Here is a 10,636-nt window from a genome sequence, read left to right as displayed (position 1 = left end):
TTGTAATGGAGTTTTTCCCTGGTTGCGTATTCGGGGAGATCAAGGATGTTGAAACAAGTATGGGCTACCGGCAAATGGTGAACATTCAAAGTCCTCTGAATGACCATCGACAATGACTTCATGCCGGTATTTGGAATTCTGTCACAGCCAGTGAGGAAAAGGAGGAATTTCCTTTTGTCATCTTCCGTCAAGTCATTGTGGAACACGGACCAAAAATTCTGAATGGTGGGATGATCTTTCGTGTACCCATTCTGGAAAATCCAAAGTAAGTTTGAAAGGGGGAACGACGATGTTGAAAGGGTCCTCTTGATTGTCATCCATTGGTGACATACCGTATGTGAATGAAACTTACTACGTACAATACCACGATGACTTAGAAACGACTTCTCTGAAGGATGTCCAAGTCCTCTCGAAGTACTCATATGTTCATTTGCGGAAAAAGCTCTGAAAGCCGTTCATAATCCGAATGTTCAAGGACTGTCATAAAATTTTGGGAAAGTATAAGAGACACTCATGGTCATTGAAGACTTGGTCTCTCCTCCTCCCAGAAGAAGTGCGTAAAACGTGAAGACTAGCGACTTGGTAAAAACTTTTTCCCACTTGCTTCGCTAAGTGGACAGGACATCTTTGAGGGAGCCAGTTCAACTTTACTGGCAATTGAAGTGCCTGGTTGGGATTTAAACTCTCGTAAGTAGGACGTCGATCTATCCCTGTTGGTGGGAGAAAGGTCTTGTGGTAGAAAAGACTAATAAAGCCATAAATGGCTATGACCTTTGGGGAGAGGGCTCGATTGGATATGTTTACCTAGCACTTACGGCAATGTGACTCGAGACTATGGCAATCGTACCTCACATGTTGAGCAGTAGAACATCGCCTGACTTTGGGGAACGACTATAACGATAATGGTGTTGGTGGTGATGGCAAACAAGGCCAGAATCGAACTCTAAGCGCATATACCCTGTCAGAGCCAAGGCAAGCAAACATAGTATTTCCCCTATGGTGACAATATTAATGCTAACTCAAACAACACTTATTCCCTCTCATCCAGGGGACCAGTTAATGAGATCTCTCTTTCCCTCTCTTCTCTCGGTAAGACGGCAAAAAGATATCTCAAGACCAGTCTAATAATTGGGATCTCACCTTGTACTCCGTGGTTTTTTCTAACTCATCCCAGTCGTAGTTTTGATTGCCAACCACTACAGCCATGAGCTCATGTGCGTGAAACAATTCGAGAACACGTCCAGCACACACCTGCAAAAATGAAGGCCTTGTTAATTGTAAGGCTATGATGTAAAGCCACACCCAGAATTAAACTTACCAAGTCAAAGCCCTGCTTGAAGGCATCAAATCTCTTTTTGATGCTTTCATTGAGGACGAACTGGCAATGCAAATCTACATATTCTTTTTTATTGCTTTGAGTCACCGGAATATTTTCTCCGCCAGATTTCAACGGAAGTGTCTTCAGCTCTCCGTAATGCTCCTCTGAGAGAGCAAAATTCAGACAGAATACATCTTCCAAGTCGTCTTTATCGTAGGCCAAGACATCTTGGAGACCTTTGGCGATGGTGGGAGAGAGAGTGGCTAGATCGTCCAGGTTCCCAACCTTGTCCCCGAGGAGTTTCTTGTAAAGAGGCAGAGGGAAAGGAAGATTGATGATCGTGAAGTTATAGATGGCCAGTCCACACACTACCCCGATGATGAAGAACATCTGATCTTCTTCAAATGACAATGGGTGGAACCAAATAGTTCGAGTTTCTTCATATTCTTTGAACATTCCATATTTGGGATCTAGGAGTTCTTTAAGAATGAGCAAAAAGAATTCTTTCCGCACGCCACCCGCATCTTCAGCTTCCTCTCCTTGAAATCGAATCTTAAGGGGCTTTTTTAGGTCAGACCGGGAAGCTAGTCGAATCTGAGTCAAGGTATCAGTCACAATGTTATCCCGACTCACATGAAGAATCAAAAAGGATGTTTGATCCGGATCGATGATCGGAACGAAAAAATTACTCAACATCGCCGTACTTCGAGCCTCGTGTACGGCCTTTTGCATTTGAAAGGCTTGATCCACATGCAGTAATATGGATTTTCCAACCGCATCGAAGACGAAAGGATAATTGCAGATGCTGAATTCGGTCCCCCCCTCGCTCCGTAAGGCCAGCCATCTGGCATAACACGTAACTAGATCCAGACATTCGGATACTTCGGGAATATAAAAGTCCTCGTAGTCAATGATGAGGTTTTGATCGACGTTGATGCGGTTAAGAATGCGAAGCAACACCAGACTAGTTTCCAAGCGCCGATTTGACGTAGATGATTGGGACCTACTTTTGAGGATGTGCCTGGCAACATTCTTTAGCTTTTGGACCAATCCCTTCAAGTAGGATTTGTCTTGTTGTGAGATCCATTTTTCAATCACATTCCACGGGTTCTTATCCAAAGAGATCAAGTTATTGGCGAATGGGGTTTGAAGCTCTTCGTGCATGGTGGGATCGTCAAATTTGTGAAATAAAGGCAGGGTTAAAAATACCCGAAGGGTTTCTACGTCTGGAGGAGTCTGTTTTAGTTTGGGAATTATCGATTGAATGATCCCGTTTTCGACAATCTCAACTAACGTCTTGTTTGGACAAGACTTCACGATGGAGTAAAACTCGATCCAGGCTTTGAAATCAATGCCTGAATTTTTAGAAGAACACGGTTGATGAGTTGAGGTGAGTAATGATCCGTTCAGACAACTAGTGGAACTGAAAATGGTTTCCAGGATCTCTAAGAGATCTTGGTCTAAACTTTGGTCTGGTTTAGCCGTTCTGAAAAAGTCTTGAATGTCCGAAGATATCACTTGCATACTGGCGGATTTGGAGGTTTTTCGCATGTCGATTGCCAATCGATTCTGCTCTGCGAAAAATCTCGGACAAACAGCCCCAAAACTTTGGTCTCCTCCGGCTCCTACGAGAAACAAAACAAGTTGCTCTTGCTCCACTAACGAAATAGATCTCTTAATGGCTTTCAACATGTTCCCCATTGGGGAGACCCAAGATCCATGGACTACTTGAGGCGTGTTGGAGTTGCTTGTGTTCTCACTGCCCAATTGACCCGATCCAGCCAATCCGAAAGCGTAAAGCCGCCCTCGAGATGGCACAAAGGCTAAGGTTTGGCGTTTGCCACACGCCACTTGCGACACTTCTGTGCCCATGAGCTCCATGACCTGCCTGGGAGACTGTTCATTGTTCCAACTTCCATGGCCCAATTGTCCGTATCGACCACAGCCAAACGAGAACACCCCCCCAAATTGGGTTAGGCACACCGTGTGCTCATCCCCACAAGCCACATGGGCCACGTTTTGACTTCGGAGGCTCCGAATCTGCACCGGAAAGAACTTGGATTCATTGCCATCCACGCCCACTTGTCCGTGATTATTGCGACCCCAAGCAAAAACCGCACCGGACATGGTCACTACGACACAATGATAGCCCCCGCAAGCGATTTTCTTGATGGGTAAGCCGCTCAGTGATTCAATGGGCTAAAAATAAGACGTGCCACTTCGTTGGGGCTAATGCATTGAAACATATCATCTGGGGCCTTCAAACTCACTTGCGGTGTCAAAACTCGATCCCCGCCATCATTGCCCAACCCGAGTTGTCCGTAGGTGTTATCACCAAAGGCAAATAACCGGCCATTGTTGGTCAGAACGAGGCTATGCTTCCATCCGCACGCCACTTGCACCACATTCAAATGAGCCAAGCCCCGGATTATCCTGAAACGGTTCTAAACAGGTCATTGGCCCTACTTGAGAACGCTCTGAACTGGGGGTGGACCCTAATGAGTGATTCCTCTTACTTGGGCATGGGCCACTTTTCTTCCCCGGAGTTCTGTCCCAACTGACCACGATCGTCGGACCTGAAAGTCCCATGCAAACTTCTCAATGTAAAAGAGCCTCATCGAGTTGAGACTATGCATCCTCGGCCTTACCCCCAAGAAAAGACCTTGCCCCATTGCTCCAACGCCAAGGTGTGTTTCCCACCACACGCCAGGTGCGTGACTTTATAGGGGCTTAAGCTCTCAATGCGTTCAAACCGACTCTGGCTCTGGTCATGACCCAATTGGGCCATATCATTGGAACCGCAGATGAACACACTGCCGTTACTCATGAGCACTGCGGTATGCTCATCCCCCGAGTCGATTTGAGCCACGTGAGCGCGACGAGTGGAACCCAACTCGTCATCGGCCTTCTCCGAGATCCAAGGTACGTGTCGAATATTCCGAGGCACCGACACGTACGGGCTCTCTAGACCTCCCCCTAGCCCCAATTGTCCTTGATCACCTAGAAAAAAAAAATCGAATCAACATGACTGGGCTGTTGATCCTCAATCAGGATAGAGCCCAAACTTACCTCGTCCCCAACTGTAGAGGGTGATCATGGTCGATCTGAAGGCTCTCTTATTCTCGTCTAGATGATGTGAATTATGTTTGGAATCACAATCCGAGCATGGGTATGTATTGGAATACTCGCGTCAATATATGAATCCGATGTCGATGATGTATGGGGGGGAAGACGAACGAACATGAGCCTGCCACTCAGCAGGAATGAACATTCATTGAAACATTCAATTTGATTTGATACGACGTTCGAGATACGCACAAGAAAACTGAGTGGAGGGGCCCAAGTAAGCTATGGCCCGTCATGGAGACACCAGACACGGCCGACAAGAAGAGCTATCGAGCACGTTCTAGACCGTTCTCCGAACCGAAGTGTCGGGCCTGATGACTCGTGCGTTGTGTAATCCTAAAAGTGCTTGTGTAGTGGACAAGTCGGGCCATTCCGTTCTTGCTCCATGGATTGCAAGCAAACTACGTCAAGTGTTGCAGATATAGAGTATCTAGCTGGCCTGGCCACGCCAGTCGTTCATGGTGCATGCCACTCTTTCTCTTGAACAGCTGATTGAAAATGGTTCGAAGTTTGAGAGCTGTTCAACTTTGTCAGCCTATGGCTTGTTAAAAAATCGGACACGGAACCTCGCCAACCTCTGTGTCAAGACTTATTTATTTCGGGTCGTACATGTGCTGATTCTCGGTAAAGCTTTACTTGGCCAGACCTGGGTGAATATGGTTGAATGTATCACTTAGGAGATGTGAGTTTACCCCAAAATTCTAGAGCATAACTTAAATCAAAAGAGAATGGCTTTTTGAACGATTCTGTAGAGATAAAATTTTCTCAAGGCGAAAACACGTTTTTGCATGTCAAAGATTAAAAAATGCGGCATCTTTAAACTGCAATATGCCAGAGGGACAATGCTTTTCAAGGACAAACTTTCTGGAAGTGCGGAAGTTTCAGCCACTTCAAAGACTTTCAAGCCCCAAAATCAAATAATAATATAATTAAAAAAATAATAAATTTTTGCCTCATGTCTTTCATCTATCCATCACAGTTCTTTAAGTTTAATGACTGGGACATGACATACCTTTTTGATACATCAACTGACTTTTCTATTAAAACAAAGTTTTATTCCTGAGTTTCTGTCAGCAAACATATGCATAAAGGCCTTGTGAGCATACATGAATTTGCTTAATAATTTTCAAAGTATTCCTATTATCCTGAGGGAATTTATCAGCTCTAAACTTCAGCAATTGGGCCAGATGCTTATCTTTTAGTGTCAGCTAAATCTTAAAGTTTATCGTAAAAGGTTTGGGCCTTTAGACAGCAATATTCTTAAAGATTGCATGACTTTATTGAATAAGTGATACAATATACAATATACTCATATGACTTGTCTAGCTTCCTGACCTAAGGTCTAGTAGCTGTCCTGAATCTTCCTTCTGGGTGTCGGATCCATGTTTGCATCTTCTCTTCTCTTTTCTGCCTTGTACCTTCTTTCATATCTTCTGAGTGGAAAATCATAATTATAAAATGCAGTGTGTCTCAAATGTAGAAATGACATAATATTAAGTTATCCCATGTTTTGAAAGTTTTTGGCTTGCCCTTCGTTGGTAGAAGCATTGGTGCTTGCTTCTCATCTGACGAGAGAGAAATGTTGAGAAATTACCGAACAAAATATCAAATTTTGAGTACGGTAGACGAAAATCAAAAAGGTTTTGATTGCTTCTTTTGTTTTTTGACGCTATAGATGAGGCATACCCTCAAATAACATCGATTAAAAGCACTTTTGCTAGGTTTTTATAGGTTTTTATTTTTGCTCACTTTTGGATAGAGGTGGATAAAATATACAGAAATAAAATGAAACGACCACCCCGTTTATTAACTTCGTGTTTTCAGATTGTTTACGCTTATGCCTCCTTTTTTCCCCACAATAACAATGTTAAAACCAAGGTTAAAACCTTGTTCCTTTTGAACTCTTTATGGGTTTCGGTCTAGCTCTTGTAACTCCAAAATTGATACTCCCGGTTGTCCAATTGGTCTTTTTTAATCAAAACCATTTAGTCGTCTTGTCCTTTCACTTCTGGGAATGAAATTCCAAAGATGAATACTTACAATTCTTATTAATTTTGATGTTCGAACTAGAGTTGGCGGATCTGACTTGCTCTGTAATCGAATGTAGGACTGATCCATACTGTATCATCACCTACATATTCCCCGTGCTTGCAAGTATCAGAGGGACGCAAATTTAACATTGAAGGAGCCCGAGGAGGACATCAATTTTCTAACCTTGATTATCGAGGCCCTAAAGGTGCTCTCAAACGGCACGGTATGCCTTTAAGGTCACTACAATTGCTTTGGGTTGGGAAACTGTTCATGAATGCCTTTAAAGATGTAGAACATCTGAAATATTTCGTTCCCCTTCGAAAACTGTACAGTCCCAACTTCTTCAATATCTCCCAATACGAGAGCTCTGTCATTCCTGTGATGTTCCCAGTAAAACATTTTTGGTCCTGTTAGACCTTTACAAACCACGAAAAAGTGAAGCCCAAATGGGCCAAGCCAGGGACGGCTACCGTTAGCTCAGCTGTCCCTAGCGAAGCATATGAAAGATAAGATGTGGCTTTACAATCGACTTGTAAAGAGTTCGCACAATAATAGGATTTTTGGACTTAAATTTGTATCCGATGTATCCGTTTCCATGATTCTTGTTAGAAAAATAAAACCCTAATCATAAAGAGATTAGAAAACACATTCACTTCACAAGATCTTAAAATCATGGCGCAAAATGTAAAACAAAACCATGGAATATATGCAGCGGTACACAACCATAGTAACTAGCTTCTCATTAGACTTCAGAGCCAAATCTTTTAGCATTACATGTTTTTTTTTAAAGTAGTCTACCATTTCCAATGTTTCAAGGTTATTTTTCACTTAGTTTGATTCAAGTTAACAATTCCTCAGTTTCTACTGATGTAATATTAGTTTTCTGGTTTTATTATATATAACTAGGGGTGTAAAAGAGAATTTCTTTTAGATTAAACGAAGTTTCGAAGTTTTTTGATCATTTGAGGGCAAAATTTGTGTTTGGCGAATTTCAACCATGAAATAACCTAAAAGCGACTATTTTCAGGGTAATTGAGGTTTTCGACATGTTTAGGGCAAAGTTTAAGAGAACTACAATACAAATAGTGCTTTTGCATAATGTTTTCCCCTAAAAAATGACGGATGAAAAAAGTTATATATTTCTGAATTTTGCAATGCTTCTGTTTCTTGAAAGACCATTGCTTTCAAAGAATGCGTGTTTTTTGCCATTGATAGGTAACTTAGTGTCTTTAACTTCTTATTTTTAACTTTACCGTAATATAAATGTTCACAATTGTCTTGAATTCTCGCACAATGATGGTAATGAATTCACAAACCATAAATTTAATTTGTTCTGGACCATGCTTTCAGAATGCTTCAAAAAATGAACCTCATTTGGAAGTTGTAGTAGGTGTGAATGTTTTGAAACTCAACTATTATTTCTTTTACTTCAAAATAAGACGACATCTCTCAACCCAAAGAGCATGTAATTCGTCAAAAACAATAATGAAGTAATTATTGCCTTGAAAACCACTAAAATATTTGAATAACCAGACAAATTATAACATTTTGTTTTACCTTTTCATGACTCATCTGTTTTGGGAACTTATTCTGGCTGTGAATAGAGTACTGAATAACATACTCTATGCCTAGAGATACATCTACATCTACGTCTGAAAATGATCGGGAGTTGTCAAAAGGATAGATTTATTGCGGTAGGAGGATGAAGGTAGTGCTCCACCTCCGGACCGAGACGACAAATTAGTATATAAGCATGACTACCAAAGGCCCAAAAAATGTGGTTTCGCTTCCTCATGAGCGAGGGCATTCTTTAATGATGCTTGAGAGCTTCCTCGTGGACCTTCATGGCTTCTTGATGGCGCTGAATGGCTTCTTTATGATGTTGAATCTCCTTGGCGTGCGAATCCACCAAGTTCTTGAGTTGTTCAGCTTGTTGCTTGCGAAAGTATTGATCTTCGACGGCCTTTTCTTTCTTGCCAAAAGCCCCACCGGCCTCTCGGATAGAACCTATAACATTTAGGCAATGGTTCATTTACTTGTGACAGACGTGGATCATACCAAAACTAAATTCTGCGCTTTAGGAGCGGATACGTGAAACAGACAATTTGACTTTATCATCACGATCTACGAAAGGGATCAGCCACTTTTGGCGCTTCCCCAGAGACGTGTGTAAAGCATTTACTACCAAACTTCGATGTTCTACTTTGCTAAAAGAACACACGGGGTCAGAGTATTTTCGACTCTCCAGGTTGAAAAATTTCTCCAAAAAAAATTTTTTTTTTAGATCGTTCATCACATTCTTCAATAGTTTGGTGAGTGATGAAGATTCAAACTATCTCCAATCAATACACAGAAATCTCGCTATAAGAACTTAGGTTGAAGGAACAAATTTGTTTTAAGCACCATCTTTATTGAAACTGTTTTTTTTGGTTCATAAATCACTGAGGTTATAAAAACCAATCCAAGATTCAGAATCCGTATATAGTCCGGGGCACAATTCTGTGCCTTACTCCTTAAACAATCGAAGAAAAATTCGATATGGTGAATTTCCTTTGGAGGTTAAATGACGAAACAACTTAAATAGTCTGACATTCCAAGAAATAAAAAAACCATTGAATTTTTAAAGCCTAACCGGCCAAACATCAGAAAAATACGAATTTCATAAATAAATAAAAAAATCCAGTATTTTTGAGGATCTATACTTCTCATTGCACTCACTAGTCATCAGTAAGTATAACTGTGTCAAAATCCACCAGAAATAAGCAGATTATGGTATGTAATTATCTCTTTTCGTGGACTTTTGGGTGGTTCCTACAACCGGATTTCACTGTATTATTACTCCACTGTTTGAACAAGGACCAGGCGTCTTTGCCAATCCAAGAGTGGAAGGTTTGTCACACCCATCTCATCGTTACTTGGTCGTTCGTCACTCGAACGTCGCTGGATTAGAATGTTAAAAACCTTGTTAATCCTCCCTGCTCTATACATCCTAACCTGATTGGCCGGTCAGTTCAAATCCAAGATGGAAATAACGCGTCTTCCAACCCTCTCAATTCCTACTGGACACCCCAAACTCGATGTACTCTATAGTCGGGTGTCGCTGAAAGCCAAATGAGACAAGAACTGGTCATACCCGCATCACCACCGGACATCATGCGGCTCATGATGGCAGGTCGAACCAAGGTGGGCAGAGTACGGCGCACGGACAACATTGCGTGGATGATTCGGATTGAATGCAGACGGATGGGATGCAGCAACGCTTCTGACGATCGATGATTTGAACTGAGAGAGACGGAGAGAGAGAGCGAGTGGATGGAGTGCCTCAGATTTCCAAGATGAAGTTCCGCTGACGAGGAAGGTGAAACAGATCCCAGCAACAGCAACTGCAAAACGTTCTTCAGGGACACCTGGGGAAACGAAGCGGGCACAAAGGAGTAGGAAAATACACATGGAAACGATTGGAAGCGTGCCACAAAGGGTGAGTGGGTGAGTAAGGCTTGTAGTAGAGGGAAATTTGGGTGGATTCACTAATGGCGTGATGTTGATGAAGTGCCTTAAGTTTTTCGTAATTATTAAGTCTTAGCATGAAAACAACAAAGTCAGAAGACCATGGAAATGTACCGTCATCAAACAAATCATTCGATTAGATGTACACGGAGAGATATCATATGTGTAAGTACTTGCATTTTCAATTTTAGCACTCATTTAGAAATGCTATTCCTCACTTATGATCCTATTTATTTGTTCCCGCTTATTCCAAGTTGGTTTTGGATAATAGACACGAAATAAAGACGATTCCAACATAAGAATTCTAGTTATTGGTTTGTTTCAACAAGTATACCAATGTCTATTGGTCGCAATGGTTTAAAAAAGTCTTCAAAAATGTATACTACCCATGAAATCGTCATAACTCATTACCCCCAGAAAAATATGCCTCAGCCTTCAATGATGTACGGCAACCCTGAGCCTCAATCTATTTCCCCCAGGCTGATCTTTTCAACAAAGAAACAGGCTTATTGGGCGGGAAAAAAATCCATTGATGCCACTTATCGTATGATAAAAGAATAAAAGAAAACATGCACTTACTGGATAAAGGCATATGCGATTGTGCTTGGACTCAATCTATCTGATTGTTAACTTGCTTCGAAATCTGGTATACAA

General features: G+C 41.8%; 2 protein-coding genes across 3 annotated transcripts; both read right to left on the bottom strand.

The window, feature by feature from the left end:
• On the bottom strand, positions 1 to 4,786 carry LOC131892976 (probable E3 ubiquitin-protein ligase HERC4; the record flags this gene model as incomplete). 2 transcript variants are annotated; one of them, XM_059242856.1, is given in 7 exon segments in its annotated part: positions 1 to 251; positions 1,141 to 1,251; positions 1,319 to 3,517; positions 3,589 to 3,751; positions 3,835 to 3,894; positions 3,967 to 4,318; positions 4,388 to 4,786. In XM_059242856.1, coding segments are annotated over 7 exon segments (3,164 nt in total), but the record flags the coding sequence as incomplete, so codon positions are not given.
• A 3,358-nt stretch (positions 4,787 to 8,144) lies between these two features.
• Positions 8,145 to 9,846, bottom strand: LOC131893593 (ATPase inhibitor, mitochondrial-like). The gene is made up of 2 exons (XM_059243683.1): positions 9,609 to 9,846; positions 8,145 to 8,482 (listed from the first exon to the last, which is right to left on the bottom strand). Exons 1-2 carry the CDS (start codon positions 9,685 to 9,687, stop codon positions 8,286 to 8,288), a joined length of 276 nt encoding a protein of 91 aa, XP_059099666.1. The 5' UTR covers positions 9,688 to 9,846; the 3' UTR covers positions 8,145 to 8,285.
• Positions 9,847 to 10,636: the final 790 nt, after the last annotated feature.

The sequence above is a fragment of the Tigriopus californicus genome, chromosome 2 (genome assembly GCF_007210705.1).
Source record: "Tigriopus californicus strain San Diego chromosome 2, Tcal_SD_v2.1, whole genome shotgun sequence".
Taxonomy (NCBI): domain Eukaryota; kingdom Metazoa; phylum Arthropoda; class Copepoda; order Harpacticoida; family Harpacticidae; genus Tigriopus; species Tigriopus californicus.
The sequence above is the reverse complement of the archived record's forward strand: the minus strand, read 5'-3'. Positions and strand labels throughout refer to the sequence as shown.